At 45.0% G+C, this 19209-nt stretch overlaps 1 protein-coding gene across 2 annotated transcripts in view; it reads left to right on the forward strand.

Moving 5' to 3' along the window:
* The first annotated feature begins 110 nt into the window (after nucleotides 1-110).
* Nucleotides 111-19209, forward strand: part of LOC119457806 (serine/threonine-protein kinase VRK1) — a 37311-nt gene continuing 18212 nt past the window's right edge. For both annotated transcript variants that reach the window (XM_037719537.2, XM_037719538.2), the window contains exons 1-8: nucleotides 111-242; nucleotides 6099-6265; nucleotides 7688-7834; nucleotides 10331-10386; nucleotides 10477-10546; nucleotides 12970-13166; nucleotides 15963-16061; nucleotides 17124-17253. In XM_037719537.2, the coding sequence (XP_037575465.1) occupies nucleotides 6217-6265; nucleotides 7688-7834; nucleotides 10331-10386; nucleotides 10477-10546; nucleotides 12970-13166; nucleotides 15963-16061; nucleotides 17124-17253 (748 nt within the window). In that variant the 5' untranslated portion in view covers nucleotides 111-242; nucleotides 6099-6216. The remainder of the gene's footprint in view (nucleotides 243-6098; nucleotides 6266-7687; nucleotides 7835-10330; nucleotides 10387-10476; nucleotides 10547-12969; nucleotides 13167-15962; nucleotides 16062-17123; nucleotides 17254-19209) is intronic.

Genomic DNA, 19209 nt, shown 5'->3' on the forward strand with positions numbered 1-19209 from the left:
TCTTAAATTATATCCTACAATGCGAAAAATACTCTATAAGAGAAAGAAAGGTAATTTACATTTTGTTTACGGGAGGTTAATTTTTTTATTCCGATTTAGATGTTCCGAATGTCCCTGTAGCTGACTGGCTGCAGCCTCAACAACTTTCTCTGGTGTTGAAAAAATCTTTCACCTCAGCAACGCGATTGGGTCCGAGACTTCAGGTGCTATTTGAATCAATGGCGGTAGGCCGGATTTAAGAGGTATGTGTTAATTTTTTTCAACCCTTTAGCTCCTTCCAAGCCGCGCCCAAAGCGTTTCAGAAGTCTCGTTAAATGACGGGCTTCCCAGACTGTGCCGCATCCATGGCTGACATCGTAATCGCGCAGCGGCCAGCGGTTGTTTTTTCGAGTAACGTCATAAGTTAGGCCTAAGCTTGACGGTAGGCTTAGCGCACTCGTATTCGAATTCCCCAACTTTTTTGCGCCTTTTCGGACGAGTTTTGAACCTTTTGTTTGCCACTGCCGAAGTTTCTTGTCTCGCCCGTTACCGTGACACGTGCCTTGCCGAGTATTGCCGACGGGCTGGTGGGTTGTATGCATTGTCGCTCTTTGTTGTTCGGGGTTTTTTTTAAAACTTGGTCTGCGACGGGTTCGGCTAGTTTTGTTTCGATACACGGTTATGTGCCTGATGTTTTGTCACTGTGCCGCGCTCCCCTTGAATTCGTACGGTCCTCGCTGTGGACTTGCGATGCGACGGTTACCCTTTGCTCTGGTAGTTTAACGCGCTGTGAACATCGGCAGCGGTCGGTGAGCCAGCGGCCGTTGGAACGTCGCTGCCACCGCCGTTCGAAACGACCCGACTACCGGCGTTTCGTAGACAGTAGAAAAATAGTGCCGCGACCTCCTTAGCAGCCAAGTGTGTGCCGGTCACTGCCCTCCCCAGTAGCGCGTCCTTGTTCTCGTGATTTATTTGCTCAGACGACGTTGGTACGTATCGATATTCGCGCGGTGCGCATCCCTGGTGGAAAGGCACGCATGCACCACCACCCTTGCTGTGTTCGAAAACTAGGGTTGTTGCCGTCGCCCAGCTGACAGTTGCAAGAGTCAGCTTGCGTTCCTTCGGGGCTGACGCATCGTAACTGGAGACGGGAGTTTTGATCGGGGGCTCCTATTCTTGATTCTCGGTTCCCTGAAACCCGCGTCGTTAGGAGCTCGCTGGTCAGACTCATTACCGTCATATCATCTGTAGGAGGACGCTAACCCCCTACAGCTATACAACCCCTTTTGTGTGCTGACGAACGTGGATATGTCGGCATTTTCACCCCCTGCTAGTTAAAACCAGACGCAAGTGAATGGCAAATGCGGGGCTTGATGTTGTTTCTAAAAGGTTGCCTCCTGATGACTTGGCGCTAGTTAAAAATTAAAGTTTGACCGTTGTCCAACGCATCTGCAAGCTTTTGACGTCTTATTACAATAGTGAAATAAGAAAAAACAGGTAACTGGGTCTTGAATTTGGCTTATTTTTCTGCTTTTCCTTTCCGCGTTGGGCAATTGCAAATCCATCACACCTTAGAGCTAGGCTGACTCGGTTATCTGCTCCAAGAAACTGAAAGCGCCGTCAAACGCTGCCAGAATGCTTGCCACAGTAACACAAGCATAGAATCTGGGGCCTTGTAGTTTCCCTAATAACCTCTGATAGTTATCTATGAGTATGGTTAGCATATTTTGTCACATTACCTCTACTAGGCGATACGAAGTTCGCACCTTGTTCAGCAGCGTCCGCCAGGCTTTTTTGTATATCTTGACTTAGCTGGGTATTAGAGTTGCCTCATGGTGTCCAGTTCTTTTTCTCTACGTGAGTGCATCAAAGCTGGAATTCGTAGCTGAATTTGGTGTTATCTCTTAATAAAGTGTTGGTGCACAGCTGATCCTGTGATTGGCGGCCAGCCATACAATTGCTTAGGGAGTTCTGCTTAGGGAGGCTGTTGTTCTTTCTTTCAGCAAAAGGCCTCTTTATAGTGATTATGGTCACTATTAGAACATTTTGAAGGAGAGATGTTGTGAGCTTTATCACATGTTTAGTTAAAACATCGAACAAAATTCATTACAGATCATGAAGAGAGGAAAAAAAATAATATATACATAAACGTACGTTACACATCAATGAGCACCCTATGGCCGTGAAAACAATTATAAAGATTGCAACTTTAGGGAAAACAGTCCTATGGTTCACGACAAGGAAGAAAGAAAAAAAAAGCAAGAAGAAAACAAAAGAATCTTGCAAATCCAGCTGCATGCTACCTGTGTTGTGGCACCTACAAGACAGGCTTTGGCCCATCAATGTGCACTGAAGTAAAAAGGCACGTAGTGCTATCCTTTTGTTTTTGTGTACATTCATGCTGTATTCAAGCTTCCAACATGTTTAGACTTTATAATAGCAACTCAAATAGTATCGTTGCAACACTGTTCTATGAGATTAGATATTGTCTGTTTTAGTAGGACTTAAGTCCCGAACTTCATTATGTGCATTCACATATGAAGCTAAAGCTGTGTGCATATTTCAGCCCTTTCATCTGTAGAATGTGACCTATTAACCTTTCCCAGCTGATCTGGCACGATTGCTTGGTGTGTTTCCATTGTGATACGTGTCACCTCTGAAATTTGCAATTTAGGAATAGAGGAAGCAATTTTAAGAGTTTGAAATCTTAAAATGAAGCAGATGAAGGGGACTTGCAGTACTGAATGAAGCATGAAACAGTTATTACAAAGGACATGAGGGGGCTCACTGAACTTAAATTATTCACTTTTAGTTTCTTTCTTGCAGTTAAAAGGACACTAAATGGGGCAGTTCAGTTGTGGCAGTAAATTAAGGCTCAGTAATAGCGGAATGGCTACTGTTAGCGTGATGGAAGACTCGGTGAGCATGAAAACACGTACAGGCGACAGACTGGTGGCAACATCGCACCAAAGTTTTGCACCAGCTCACCTAGTTTATTTTGAAACGTTTGGCTTGGCCATAGCTTGTTTGTCTAAAAGGGGGGACTGTGTTGTTTTGACAGGACCAAATGCTCAGGCTATCATGTTTTCAGAATTTGAACCAAAAACAGCGCAAGTAGGAAAATATAGATTGAAGTTCACAACCTTCACACTAATAAACCTGCATAATGTGAGAATTTCGTATGGGCGATTGTATTCGCTTATCATCCAGCACTTGCAATCGGCCAATCATTGTGATGACAACCTAAGCACAGCACCACTTGGACCACTAACAAAGGGCAAAAAGGAAAGCAATTACAATACAATCGTTAAATTATCCCAGCCCTGATTTCAGCACGAAGTTCTCTAAAAAAAAAATGTTTGATCGTCTGCGGTCAAGTTGAAAATTTCAAGTTGGAAGTTAAAGTTGAAGTTAAAAATTTCCTGCCAATTGAAGTGAAAACAGCGTTTTAAAAGAATATTTTCATTTTAAACTGAATTTAGAGCTTTCCTTTAATGTCCATTTAACGAGCAAGTTGCTTTTTGTGCACACTTGCTGGCTTTCTCGTGGAAGTGCTCGGTCGCGAGAAACTTGTGTGTCTGTGAAACGCATCTTGTTTACCCCCGAAATGACAAGCCTTTTGTCCCAACCATTGTTTAACCACTGTTTTGCGAGTCTAGGCATTTAGAGGAGTACCTGCATGACATTCTTGGCTTGTCTTCTTTCTTTTTCTTCCCCATAAGTGATGGTGCAAACCTTCTGGACCTTAAAAAAAAAACATGGAACCGTTAAAATGCCCTAAATAATTGAAATGCTCGATTCTGCCGATCAGTTTCTGGTTTGCTGCCCAGAAGATGGAGGCGTCATGAAACACGACTCGCCCTGTTCCTGTTATATACCTGCCAACTATTACGCATTTATAGTAAAATGGCATGATTTTTAGCACTTGTTTTCGGTGGTCGTATTGACACAAATATACTATATATATATTTTTTAGTCATGTGTATTTAAGGCAAAAACAACATTTAAACATACAAATACAGTTGCTGAGCGAATTTTTATGGCCCAATTGTTTGGGCGTACCTACATGACGGCGACCTCAACTGATTGAACCAATGCACAATGGCAACTGAATCTTTGATGGCTGTTACGTGACAATTGCATTAGTAAACTTCATAAGCATTTCTGCTTGTCTGTGGCTACGAATAATGGAGCAGAATGCCTGTTTACAGCATCCCTACAGAATGTCTGCAAAACTTTAATAAACAGTAAACATATTGAATAATCAAATACTTTTTAAGAATGCGTACCTTCCCCCCACCCCCTTTTCTTTTTTCTAGTGTAGCATTTTTCGCGTTCTAAGGTTGACAGGTCTTCTGTTATCTCTGTAGCTGCCATGTACCAGCGCAGTACTGTCGTATATTCATTAGGAGGAGCTTTGTTGTGCGCATTTTTATTGCTGCACAATTTCAGGAAGCCGCTGTCACAATATTAAAATGTCAGTGGCACCAAGCCATACCTTTCATGACATTTCTTGTGACATCTTGTAAGCTTTTCCGAACCTTCACGCTTTCTAAGTGTGATCCTTTTACGTGCGAGAAGATGTGGTAGAGTTTCCACAAGTTTGAAAAAAATATATATATATATATTCACTACCTCTTTAATGCGGCCTCAATTCGGGGGGGGTCTGCAATCAGGAAAGAACTGGAAAACTTTGAATATTCATCTTGGTTGCTTTGGATCAGGGAAATTGGTACCTGCAGTAGTTACGGCCATAAGGTTTCCTACATAAACTACTAGAGAACTCTGGAACTATTCTACGGGAGCTGCCAGCATGAAAGTGATGGTTTGTGCATGAATGTGCCAAAACTTAGTCCTTCTGGCTTCGAAAGGTTTGGTGACTTTTCAGTCTCATTTTCAGCAAAGTTTTGCTTATAAATGCCACGATTTGCTGCGATTCTGCATATGCTGAAAGTCTTATTGTCTTCAGCATTTCTAAAACAGGGTTGCTAGGAAATTTAGGCCGATATAAAGGCTGATAAAGCAAAGTAAACAAAGCCCGCACGAATGCTTGAAGCACCAGGATCAGACAAATCCATGTACTAACCACCGTGGCTGTGATAGCAGGACAGTCGCAGTGCCCCAAGTTGCCTCTTGTAAATTTAGTAGGAAACTGTGGCTTCGGCAACTCTACGTAACCATACACAGTCTATGAATAATGGTGTCCTTTGGCTGATTTCCAACTGTAAGCATATAATTGGGTATGTTGAATTATGAGACATGATTCAATCTAAATCTGATAGTGCATCCCACCTAATTTACTGTTTATTGGAGCAGTGATTGAATGTTATGGGCTGGCACAGTAACTTGGCAAGCCGTAAACCACCTTGTTATTTCTTGCATCTGAGCAACCAAAGTAATTGACTGCCAAGAAGTTTCAGTAAAAAAAATTTTGCATCTTCCAAAGGTCAATGCACCCTTCTAATTTGAGTGCAGTTCCTGTGCTTCAAATTTGGGTAGTTCACAGGTTCAGTAGAATCGGATGTCTTGCATAAAAATACTATAGACTACACTTTAAGCACTTCCCGTCTTAGTATTCTATGATTGGTCCTTGTGAAAGGTCTTGTTTTTGCCTATCACATTCTCGCATGGTATTGGTGAATTGAACTTCTATCAAGCCATTTGTCATTCAACCACTTGTACTGTATCCTAGGTTTCAGAGGGCATTGCCAAAGTGCTATAATTTTCATCAGATTGACTTAAGTAGCGATGCAAGTTAGTGTAAGCGCAAGTTGGGCTCGTTGGAAATGACTGATTTCCAAACGGGGGGTTGAGAAACAGTCATGACCTTCGAGATTCGGTGGCGCACCGATCCTCTCGGAGGCCATGGCCTGGGGTTTGCATCATATACACTAACCACTGGTTATACATGTCATCTGTTTAGGTGCCAACTAAAGGCTGTTAGTAAAGAAATTGGACAATTTACAGCTTTTCAGCATTGCCAAGAATGATCCAGCAGTGTGTACTCTTGATTTACAACCATTTAGCCAAAGTTAAATTTTGTTGCATTTCGCCTTTACTTTTAGTAAATGCAGTGCTGTGCATTTCATTTGACGCCGACGGATGGTGCTCTCGTGCAGGTCTGGTCCCCGGGAAGTTTGTCAGAAGTAGAAGGTACGCAACACGAAATTGAGTGATCTTTGAATGCTTGACGGTGGACCCTCGTGACAGTGTCCGAGTGCCCCAAGTGAACCTGCAATGCCCAAGAGAGCGTCACCCTGCACTCCTGAGCCGCCGAAGAAGAAAGGTAAGTGTTGTTGAAAACTGGGCACCAAACTAGAAGCGAGGGAAAAAAGAGAAATTACTGCTAGCTGAACTGACAGGTTACTTTTTTTTTTTTTTTCTGTAATCAAACTGAAAAGGAGGGAAAGCCTACTGCTTCTGAAATGTGCATCCATCTTTTGTTTTTATTTTTTTAACCACTTGTGGCATGAAGTACAGCACACACACTTTGCAAGCATTGAGTTCCGGCATTGTTTGGTACATCTTTCCTACTGTTCGAAACAATTCACAAAAAGTGGACTGAAGGTGAGACGCGCACACAGTGGGTTTCTCGTCTTCTGTTTCTAAATTGTTTCTGCGCTAAACACTGTGGGGTCTCACACGTGCTCTTGGGACAAAGGAACGACAACACAGTAGTGCAAATAGTCAAAAGGGCATTTATTGCACCTTTCATACACTAATGCATGCTAGCCGAAGTACTTCCCATACAACATTCACGTGGGCGTGCGACAAATCAAGGAAGAACCGACTCACCGCGATCGGATAGCGAGCGCATATGTTCGCCCCATGCTATGACATCATCGCAAGTTCGAACGATTCGTGTTTGTCCATACCTGGTGCCCTGCTCCTAGCGGAACGTCCGCATCGCTCACCGACCCCTACCCAAAGAGGAACCGCCTTCTCCCTTTTGCACCCGCGTAACCCCGCCGTTAGGTGGCGTTAGCAGCACGACACTTGCGCCATCTCTCGCAGTCCGCCATCGTAAAACTACGCAATGAAGCCGGATTACAGGAGACGGGAGCCATGCTGGGAAAACATACTCCATACTCTCACTCTCTATTTATTGCCCCCTCCCCGCAGCCTAAATCTAACAGCTTCATGTCCATTGTTTTATTTTGAATGCTTCGCGACACCACCAACTGCAAAAAAAAGGAAGGATAGTAGGGCAAGAATAAATGGTTATACTACAAGCACGAGTACCGGCTCCCATCTGGAATGCTTTTGGAGAAAGAGTGTTTGTACTGACCAATAGCAAATAGAGCATATGAGACACTAGCACTACGCACACAGCAACATCGCCTGGCAACAGAACTACATGAAGCAAAACAAGCCTTTTTTTTTTTTTTTTTAAGCTTGATTGTTTCGGTGTTGCCTGCAACCATAATTGCATGTATTTTTGTTTGTGTCATCAGCGTAAACTGAAATGCAAACTGGAAATAATTTATCTGAAAACCTGTTGTACACAATCACGTAGTAGTAAAATGTATAGTCACTATCTAGCTGGTTTCTAGGCATGGAATAGTAAATGTACATTTTGGTGCGTGAATTGAGCCACTGTTGCAAATGCAGGCGTACCTGGGAATGCTCCAGCTTGTTTCAGCTGTTTTTGACATGTTTGCATTTTAATCTGTGCTGACCATACGTGGCATGTTTTGTTTGTTCGTAGCTGTGAAGAAAGCACCCAGGGTAGCTGCCAATGGACACCGGTTACCAGATCCACTGCCTGCCGGTGAGGTCCTGACGGACCTCTTCAGAAAGCAGTGGCGCCTCGGCAAAGCGGTGGGCTTGGGCGGATTTGGGGAGATCTACCTAGGTGAGTGCGATTGTCCCGTTGTGGGCGGCTTGTGCCGCACTTAGCGGCTCTCCGCTCATTGCGGAGTGCCGCTGTTTTGTGCAGCCTGGCACAATGATGGTTCTTTAAATCTAGTGTGCCGTCGGTGTGTAATGGCGAAGCAAAAAAAAAGGCACCCTGTGGCTGTAGATAGTCTTAGGTAGGTTTCCAGTCTTAGACTAGGGACGTCCTGCTGGGTTTGATCCAGCCCCAGGGGGGTGGTGGAATTTGACCTGGCATCAGCCAAAAGCAGTTGTGGTTGGGTGAGTATGTACTGTGAAAGTTTGCAATGTCTGCAAATCTACCTTGAAACTAACAAAAGCATAACTTTTCGTATGCTTGCTGCTCGTTCGTGGCTGGAACGCCTTTGGCTGGGGCTGGCACTTTTGTAAGTACGCTTGCCGTGCAATCTAGCTTTCACGGACAAGGGGAGAAGGATTTCTTGCATGAACTGGGTGGTGACGTTTCTGAAGCTCCACTGTGTTGGACCACCGCTACAAGGCACTTCTGCATCTTCCTGGGTTTGGTCAAGTCGCTGCTCTTCCTGTGTGCCGTGTTTGGGTTGGTTGGCACGTTATCCACTGCTGCAGGCTGCACGAATGGAAGAAAAAGCACTTCTTTGTGTACGTGCCTTTTGTTTTTCGGTGTACTGCAAACAGCATTTCCACACCTGTCTACTCCCAAATTTTCCACGAAGTTTACAGATTTCGGCTCGTTCTGCCATATTTACTTAGTGCGAAGTTTTGTGAAATTTGAGAACTTAAGTTCATCAACTTGGAATACTATTGTTAGAAATGTTGCACGAACCAAGATGTGAGATACCGTGCGCACAAGCAGGAAGCCTTGGAGATGTGGGCGGATTGCTGCAGTTCCTTAGGATCCCAACGGTAATGCTGCTGATCATGTCGGTTTCACAGTGTAGTGTTGAACGTAAATGGCTATTTGGTATTGCACGCAAGACCCGAACTGAGTTTTTCTTGTTTATTGTCGACCGTACACTTGGAAGTCTTATGGTGTTAGCATATCCGACAGATCTGCTTTGAGCAAGTTTTTTACAAAGAAACATAGTTTCGCAAAAAGTCGCTGTGTTAAAAAATGAAAGAAAAAAGTGTTGCTAGTTGTCGACATCTGCTGTTCCAAGTTTGCTTCTGCATGTGTGCTGCGTGTAAAGAGACATCGCCATCAATAAAGTGTATGTATCCCGCGTTCTTCAGTGTGGTGTGCTCCCCCCCCCCCTTTGTTGGGTGTCGTATCCAGGAAATTTTAACGTAATTACAGTTCACATGTTGGCAGGTATACATTTCTTAATGAGGGTGTGTGGAACTTTGCTGGAACTTGAGAAGTATCAGTGGTGTTCCTAAAGCTGCCTGAAATTGTGATCGTGCCTTTTGTTTCAAGGCAGTGGAGAGGGTCATCATTAGTCAGCAACTAATGTAAGCACATTAATTTTTAACTTAAAGAAAAGTGCTGAAATGCAGAGCTGCTCAGGAGGGGAGAAAAAGTATTTATTTGGTATTTATCACTTCCCTTGCTTTTTATTTGGTCACCACTTGTATCTTGTCAAAGCACTTTGTTTGGCAGCTGATTGTCATGAATTGCGAGGCTAAATTCACATGAAAATGTATTGTAAGATCTCATGTTTGGTCACCTGTAACCCCAAAGTTGTATTTTGAAATTGTTCTTATTGCAATTGATTGGTTTCTCAGCTCTTGTCTTGGGGGCTGACAATATATTTAAAACAGAAGCATGTATCATGTGCGCAACATCTTTGGACGTGATTGTGCTTTGACCTCGGACATCATGTTGATTCAGCTTTTATCTTAATTGCACATATGGATTCAGACATTGAGCTCTGTATTTCTTGCGTACTATGCTTGTTCTGAATAAAATACCTTATTCTTACCCATTCGTGTGTTGTTGTCTTCTTTTGTCGTGTTTCTGAATGGCCTGGCACAGCCCTGTCAACTGATGGTGTTTTCAATAGTCCTTCGGCTTATAGTGCAGGGCTGATGTGCCAAGGCTGTATAGTGTTCTGGTGTTCAACCATGTAGAAAGCTGACTCTAAAATTGTCTCATGTTGGTAACAATTTTACGAGACTAATTACAGTAGACATCCTTTACAATCTTGAAGAGACCGTGGAAATATAGGACATTGTTTGAAGAGCTTGTATGTTCGAGCGTTTCCTCGTTGGCCAGTGTACAGGGCACTTGCAGACGTTAAGCGTGCTGAGATAGTGCTACAATACAGCCAGCCGCGGACGGTGCTTACACTTTAAAGGTTTTGCGAGTACGAGGCCTGTTCATCTTTAATAGAAGCGAGCCGAGCACTTGGAAAAGCCGTATGAAGGTCTTTCAACTGTTAGATACTAAATAGGGTTTGTCTTAACGGGTGTCTCCTTTATGTACTTTTAAAAAATATATAAATGTATAAACTGTCCTCCGTTCTCTTTTTTTTTTTTCCTCTTTTTTTGCCTTCAGCATCTGATGAAGTCTCCAAACCTGTGGATGCCAATGCTCCCTATGTCATCAAAATTGTGAGTGTGCCGACCTTGGTAACTTTGAGCTTGCATTTACGCTCACATCCAAGTGTGCTCGTTTGTTAAGTTCAGTGTTATTTCTCCCAGGAACCTCATAGCAACGGGCCACTTTTCACCGAGATCAACTTCTACCTTCGTGTGGGAAAAGCCGAACAGAGTGAGCTTTTTGTTGCAAAGTCAACTCGTCTTCATGCCACCTTCAACCAGCCTTTTGCTGGGGGAAGCAAGTTTTCACATTTGCTAAATGCCTACTCAAAGAATAACCCGGTCAAGTGAGCAAATTTAGTGTCACTTGAATGCACTTCGCTGCACTGAGTGTCATTGGGGCTGTTGCTTCACAGAGGAAATGAAATTGTCATTTGGAATGGACCTTTTTCCAATTCACCTATGCGCATGTGCGTACCCTCGCCCCAGCTGCATTCCACGCCGCACCGACATTATCGCAGGGCAGGTGTGCGAAGTGAGTGCGTGAACCCTTGCATGATCCGCGGCAATTTTCTGAGCTTTAGGGGCTGAACAATAATTTTTCTCGTGTTCTGGGCGAGGATATTGATTAAAGGAAACACTTAGCAGTTAGTGGGAAAGACTGCAAGCACTTTTGTCGATGAAAACAACTCCGTGAACTAACGCTCGAGCGATAGGTGCAGCGTTTGCGACGAATCTCATGCCGGGCACTTGCTTTACTGTCGATTGCACAAACCGGCGTGGAATGGTGACTGGAGTGGAGCGCACGGTCAAATTTTTAAAAAAATCCTATGTTATCAGTGAGTTATCACGCGATTTTTGCTGAGTGAGGCAAAAATTAAGCCTGCGAACAGCATGACACTAGCGCTGTGATTATTGCACTTCTCGCCCTACGACTGACTCAGAAGTCACGGCGATGTTTTAATGTACGGGTATGTATACCGCACGGATATTACCATTGGCTTAAGAACGTGTTACCGCATGCAGGTGGAAATAGCTGTACGGTTACGTGGGGCCAAACGAAAAGAAGAATCTCGCCACACAGCCGATCAGAATGCATCGTGCGAGGCCAAAGCGACACGCGCGGTGTCGCATTATACAAAACTCGCGAGTCTTACTTTTTGCACGCAAATGAAGCTTTACGCGCCTGACAAAACAACGCGTTGTGTCCACTTCCCTTCTGCTTAACCCTCCGTACTGTGTTGAGTCTACTTAGTCCCCACTACCATGCCATATACGACACATATCTCGAGATAAAACAACACTTGCCCTGCAGTACACTCGCAGTACGTGTGCAGAAGTTTTGCACGTTGTTTGTTCATCGTGGTGAGCTGCTTGCATTCCCGCTCTTGAGGGCAAGCACGTAGGTGCATGCGTATGTTGACCGCCTCTTCCAAGTCGAGCCACTCCAAACGACGGTCGAGTTTATCCTGAAGAAAGTCATGCCATGGCGTGTTTGACGCTCACACATGCCTTCGCCACTTGAATCAAAGTACTGACCAAGCTGCTGAAGAATAAAGGCCGGCGCATCTCTCAAATCTTGGTTACAAGTGGCCTGCACTGTCGCATTAGCATGTTGCCGTCGCGTCGGTAAATGTAAAATGTGTTATTATTACACGTGAGCAAATACGCGCGTGCTAGAGCAGGACGTTGAGAAGCTACTTCAACAACACAAGTGACAAAAAAAAAAAACGCAGGGATGGCCGTCGCGCATCGACTGCTTGGTCAAACTGCTACCATGCTCTGCGTAGAGGCGAGAAGCGGTGGGAGCGTGTGTTTTGCCCGTCAAATTTAGTTGAAGTGGCGGCCGCTAGAGGGGTCCTTACTGGAAAAAGGTCCATTGATAACAGACAGCTTTCAAGGGCACAATTATAGTAATAGTCCTGCACAATTTGACAAAGGCTTTGCTTTTATAAGTCAATCAGTAAAATGTTTGCTGTTAAATCTATTAGCACGGTAACATTAAAAAGTTTGTCCTCTGAAATGTGTTACAGCAGGTAAAAATGTAAGTTGACATAAATTTGTTATATTAAAATGCATGACAGGTGGTTAGGTAAGTTGAGTGACATTTGTAATTGATAGCAGTGTCAAAGACTAAGTCACAATAGGTGTGTTTTGTGTGCATTAATTTAAGCGGTATATTGGCAGAATAACACTGCATTATTAGGAATGGTATTTAGCATGAATATTAGCTTAGGATAATTCATTGCAACCGCATTAACACAATCAGTCATCACAAGCCAAGACAGCATTGTATCCATAACAAACAGAGGAAAGATGGCAGTTTTCATTGCAGGAGGCACGGGGATTCTTAATTGAAGTCGCACAAGTTTTATAAGATGGCTCCCAGCTACATTGAGTATTATCATTATTGAAGCACAGCCTATCAAGTGTACTCACTTTTCAAAGTTAAGCTGGCTCTTCAAACGTCCTTGCCAGCTAGTGTGTTCCAAAGTGCATGTCACTAAACCTTTTCTTGCCACATCCTGCTAAATTACAATAAATGTGCCTGTGCGACAAAAAATGGCTTTGACAACAGAAGTTTCATTATACGAGACTTGAGTAATGAGGATAAGGAGGCGCATATTTTCACTCATTACGGTGCGTTCCTTGCAGTTGAGCAGTGGGTCAAGCAGAGGAAGCTGGATTACCTTGGCATGCCCCGTTTTCGAGGTTCTGGTTCCCACGAATTCGGTGGAGTAAAGTACCGGTTCATGGTCATGGACAGGTTTGGCGAAGACCTGCAGAAGGTCCTCGATAGGCATGGAAAGACACTTCCCTTGAAGACTGCCTTCAGCCTCGGAATGCGAGTGGTAAGGGGCTTTGTTTATTAGCCAACCGGGAGAATGGTCATGCTGATGAATGGGAGCTGGGAATTTGAGGACTCATCCTGAGAAGTTCGTTACAAACAGTGCTCTAACGAATGAGGACATTAACAAGGAATGACAATGATGTTTCTGTCTTCCCCAAGTTGCAGTCCTATTGAGTGTTGGTTACCACGTGCATACCTGCCAACTATCTCAAATTTTACGTAAAGTTTATGAATTAGGGTTGGTTCACGATTTGACGGATGTTGCCATCCAGTTTTGCAATAAATAAAATGTGTTCCTAAAAATGTGTTGACAGCACCTTGGAAAGACTTGGCTCAAGACGCCAAGTCCTAGAGAGGTGCTTGCTTCAAGCCAGCTTTATTTTGACAAGTGCCCGAAACAGGCAAAACTGGCAACATCAAAGTCGCTAAATTTGCTGCGACATGTAAACATGGTGTTGCTTGTTGGTGTGTTCTATTCCAAATTTACAGCTGCTTGTTTGTCTAGTCTGAAAGTAAATTATCGTTAATAAAGTGCGTATGTATCCCACAAAGGACTTCTTCGTTTTTGTGCTATCTCGCTCCTTCACCGTGTCAGCAGGATTCTTACGAATTTTGAAGTTCACAGGCTTGGCAATTGTGCACGGTGGTTCTCATATAAACTTTGTGTTCCAAATTGTTTCAAATGTACATCGTGTCTCGGAGCTCTGCATAGTCCTTGTCGTCTGTACTTTTAATAAGTGTCCCATTATTCAAAACACACGGCAGTTCATATTGTGTCTATAACCCATACATATATCTTTGTGTTGGTGAGCAGTGACAGTGTAGATTCTGTCCCGCATATATTGTGCCCATTAAACCATTTTCAATACCTTTGCATTAGCGGCGAGTGGTAGTTTCGCGTGTTCCAACGCTGTCCGAACAATGTGTGCTGGCAACTGCACAAGCACATGCCTTCCGACAGTGTGCGTCTTGTTTGATGTGTAGGCAACTGCAAAAGTTTGTGGACTGCAGGATCTGAAAAAAACGTTGCGATTTCCTACCATTTATGACCGTGGCGAGTAAAATTGGGTACAGCAGTGAGCTGGTTTGCACATGCTGATAATGGCTGGGCATCTTAATACAGTATAGACCACTTATATTGTAACCGTTTATAGTGCAGAACTAGCTACAACGCGGCCTTTTCCGACTCCCGTTTACCCTCCCATAGAACTCCATGTATACGCATACCGCTTACAGTGCAACCGCGTGAGACGAAATACCGGTTACAATGCGGTTTCCGCGGGGAAAATTTTGCCGACAAGGGCGGCAGCGAGCACGCTTCTCAATAAGGTGCGTGCTCCCGGCCGACATATGCATTATTCAATGCAATCAAACTCTCGTTAATTCGGACTTATTTAGCCGCATATCGGTTAATTCGAACTACTTTCGGAGCTCGGTGAGCGAGGAGCGCCGCAAATGTGCGACACAAAAGAACAAGAACGGCGCTAGCATCCAACCGAAACGAAGCGGCGGACTCCGCATCGCCACAGCCATCAGTTGAAATCGTACGTGAATGACAGCAACACTGGGACGCTTCGAGCCTATTTGTGTCCTTAAAGCCTTGTTCTTGCGTTTACCGCCGCACATAGCACCGCGTTGGCCGCGGTTTTCTCCGCAGCGGTTGCGGCGAACAGTAGTTTCATTTTTACTCCGTATGCGCGTCGGCCGCCTGCCTAAACTGCAGTCGCCATCGATGATAGCATAGATAGCGATCGCGGTTTCGACTGTAGTTGTTGCAGCGAATGGGTAGTTAATTCGTCCAGACTCGGTGCGTGCGTCAGGCGCGTGCCTTCAGCACCGCAACGTCGCCGTTCATAATCACGTCAATAGCGGTCACGGTTTGTTCCACAGCGGTTGCGGGAAACGGTTGTTTCGTTTTGACTCGGTGCAAAGCTGCCGAGCTTGAAGAGCACCGGCTACATCGCGATGTGCGCGAGATAGTACAAAGCGTGTCTACATGCTTGGTCTACATGTTTTGCATACGTGCAAGGCTTGAAAATCGTTGTTTTGGTTATCGTGGCGGTACCGCTTATAGTGCAGATATTCGAGACTCCGGCGACTTACGTTATAAGCGGTCTACACTGTACCAGGCTGCATTCTAAGGCTGCACGAATATTCAGATTTCTCACAGATCTTGTTTAAAAACTTATGCAGTCGGCAGTACAAGCAAGTCAGTAGATTTCATTGTCTTTCAGTGCTCCCTGCCCACTTGCTTCTCTTTGCAATCTAACACAGATTCAGGGACTCGCTCCAATAGCTCAGTGGCTATGCTGTTCTACTGCTCAACTGAAGGTTGTGGGTTCAATTCCAAACTGTGGCCACTGCGTTCTTATGGGGGCGGCATGCAAGAACACTTGTGTACTTGAATTAAAAGTTAATAATCCAAAGTGCTCCCGCGCCCGCCTTTCATAGCTCGGTCGTTGCTTCGGCATGTTCACTGTTTTCCTGCAGTCAATCCATTGCCAAGGACAGGCCAGGGAAGGTAGAACCGAGCCAAAGGTGTGCAGTGCTTTACGAGTTTGCCTTGTGCGCTTGCAATGCCTACTAGTCCGTTTAATGTTTGTGCACTGCAGGTGTACCAAGCAGTCGATGTCTGCAATCTTCTCATGCTCCTCGCAACATTTTCATCTCAACCAACAACTCTCCAATCAATGTAGCATAGCTGTGCTTCTCTGCACTGAATGTTATTTCTTTCATTCCCCACCTGCCCCCTAGCGGGTCTGACACCTCATTATCCTTGTGCTCTGTCCCAAAACAGATTGATGTCCTGGAGTATGTCCACAGCTACGAGTATATCCATGCTGATGTCAAGGCGTCCAATCTACTGCTCGGCTTTGGCAAAGGCAATGAAAACAAGGTGAGTAGAATGGGAGGTACACTACCTGGTTACTAGTCATGTTAACCCTTTGATTGTTCCCCGTGTTGATGTGAATTCGTTATTGCAGGAGACGTTCTCGTCCTGTCTCGTGGAAAACAAAGTGAACTACTGAGGTTTTGGAAAATTGCTATCTACCTTAATAATCATTTAAATGGCAAAGCATCACGGATGACAAAAGCTTGTCGAAAACTGTTTAAAGGAATTCCCTAAGCAGTAGGATGTCAACTTGACTACTTAACCTGCGTTTACTTCTTTAGGTAGAAGTATCCATGTAGTCGTGCTTAGAAAAGAAAGAGGAAAGAAAAGAAACAGTGCAGGTAATCAAAGGAAGTACAAGCGCAAAAATTCGGGCAAATTTTTTAGATATACTAGCCCTTTTATCATACCCATGCTTTGTCGAGCAAGTAGTGTGAATTTCAAGTACAGGCGTCAGCCCGCCAGCCATACTTCCTCTGCACACGAGACGGTGATGCAATAGCAGAAAGCAGCACAATGGATTCCCGCAGCAGATCAGTTTTCTCCTTTGTGTGGTCGCTCCTGGTTGTGCCAGGCTGCCTCGGTTTTCTCTTCCTTTCGCACGTGGCTTATAAAGCTATTGTTAGGCCTTGCAAGACTTGTTTCGCAGGATTCGCAGGACTTGTTTTCATGGTCCTGTTTTAAATGTTGTCAGACAGCAACATCTGAGTGTTTTGATGGCTACTTTGGATTTTCTTCGAAGCATGGCTTTCTATTGTTGTTTGTATGTTAAATTTAAAGTGGCAACACCAGTTTACATGAGAAAACAGAGTTGTGATCAGAACATTGTTTCAGATTTTTGTACCAAAACTTCTTGAGCAAGCTGTATGCATCTTGCTTTCGGTAGAGCCATTTCCAATGTCAAGCTACATCTTCAATCAGACTTTTGCGAGGCTTGTCGTAGTCTTATGCCATGATTGTGTCATGGATTCGGGCCCTACTCGCACTGTCTTATTTTATTTTTCTTATGTGCTGCTCTTTCTTGTGTGTCCATTGTCTGAAAGAGAATTTTCTTGCTCCAACCAGGTGTATCTGGTAGATTTCGGTTTGGCCTGTCGGTACACTCAAAACGGCAAACACAAAGAATACAAAGAAGATCTCCGGAAGGCCCACGATGGCACCATTGAGTTCACGAGTCGGGATGCCCACATTGGTGGTAAGTAGCCCCTTGCGAAGCTTTGCTAGAGGTCATCACCATTGGCCGAAAGAGATTGTAACAAAACAGCCCACTTCCACTTATTGCGAACAGGTTTCAGGTCTGTTTCCTTGAGTTATACAGTAAAAGCTCGTTAATTCGAATTTCACGGGGACACTTAACGAGTTTGAATTAACCGAAATTCGAACTAACGAAAGTGATTAAAGAAAGCCACATCTGATGACAAAAAAAAGGTAGAGCACCTCTAGGTACATTTATTTGCAAAAGAAGTCAGTAATGGTTTTCTGCTTTTTGCCTCTGAAAGCGATTGCTGCCGCTTTATCTTCCAGAACTCGAATGAGCCGGAAAGCATCGTCTTCGCCTTCTTCGAAACTGAAGAAAAGCCGGGCGTGATTTAGTCCGTCCATCACCTGTGCCAACGAAGGTCGTACCGGTGTTTCACCAACATCATCTTCATCATTCGCGTCGTCATCATCCATGGCTGGGTTTTCGTCTTCGCCGACGACTTGGGCGATGATTTCATCATCGGTCACGGCACCGCACACCGCCGCGCAGCTGTCGACAGTCACGTAGTCGCCGAAGTGCACATCGCCGAGCACCTCCCGTACATGAACCGGAGCGCGGACGTCCTCTTCAACTTCATTTGCGTCTGCGTTAAGGGCTCCGAAACCACAGTGCCGAAACAATTCACAATTGTTTCTGTAGTTACCTGATTCCAGGCACGCACAAGCATGTGCAGGGCTGTGAGCAGAGTGACGGTGTAGCTCTTCTCATTATCGGAGCACAGGAGCAACTTCTCGAGAACGTGGCGTCTATAAAAGCTTTTCAAAACTTTTATAACGCCTTGATCCATAGGCTGAAGAGCCGCAGTGGTGTTAGCCGGAAGAAAAACCAGCTCAATGGCTCTCAACTCGACTTCCACCTTGTGCGCCGAGCAGTTGTCGACGACGAGGAGAATCTGCCTCTTGCTGAGCTCAAATTTTCGGTCGAGTTTCCTCAGCCACTGCTTGAAAAGCTCGCCCGTCATCCAGGCCTTCTTATTTGCTGCATAGTCGGCCGGCAGCATGCGGATGTTCTTAAAACATCGAGACTTTTGCGACTTCCCTATCACAAATAGGGGGAGCTTCTCGGTTCCAGTCATATTGGCCCCGAGCAACACCGTCACCCGCTCTTTGCAACATTTGCCGCCTGCGCACACGTCCCCCTTGTAGGTGATTGTTTTGTCCGGCAAGAGTTTAAAAAACAAGGCGGTCTCGTCGGCATTAAAAATATCAGATGGTGCGTACCTGTTCAGGTGGTCTAGTAGTGCACCATTCCGCCACACGGTGCAGGTTTCCGCGTCTACGGCTTTGGCTTCGCCGCACACACTGCGGAAAACGAGGTCGTGTCTGTTCCTGAAGCGGTGAAACCATTCGTCCGAAGCGGCGAAGTCGGAGACGTTCAGACGTTGCGCGAAATCAGCCGCCTTCGCTACGATGATGGGGCCACTCAATTGGATATCCTGGCTCCGTTTTTCCTTGATCTATGTGAGCAATGCTGCCTCCAGGTCCGGGTGCTTAGCTGTACGAATTCTTTTCCGATGCTTGGCGAAAGTTTCAGCCACGTAGGAGTCCTCAATCGTCTTCTTATTCTGGATGTAGGTCGACAGCGTGCTTCTCGGTATATCGTGCTTTTTGGCGATTTCGTTCTTACTCTGTTTCCCTGCATCTACTTCCCGCACAATTTCCACTTTCTCCTTCAACGTTTTAGCACGGTACTTTGCACGCGACGACATAGCGGCATGCGAGCAGTGTCGGTCTGCGACGGACGCGTACAGAACAAAAGAGAACAACGGCGCACTCGTAGGCTTAGACATTGCGATTGCACTGGCGACGGAGAGAATGGTCGATCTCGGGGTTGCCACCGAATGCACTGCGTATCCCGCTGTCCATGACGATGCGGCAGAGCATTTGCGAA

Source organism: Dermacentor silvarum, chromosome 7, assembly GCF_013339745.2.
Source record: "Dermacentor silvarum isolate Dsil-2018 chromosome 7, BIME_Dsil_1.4, whole genome shotgun sequence".
Lineage (NCBI taxonomy): Eukaryota > Metazoa > Arthropoda > Arachnida > Ixodida > Ixodidae > Dermacentor > Dermacentor silvarum.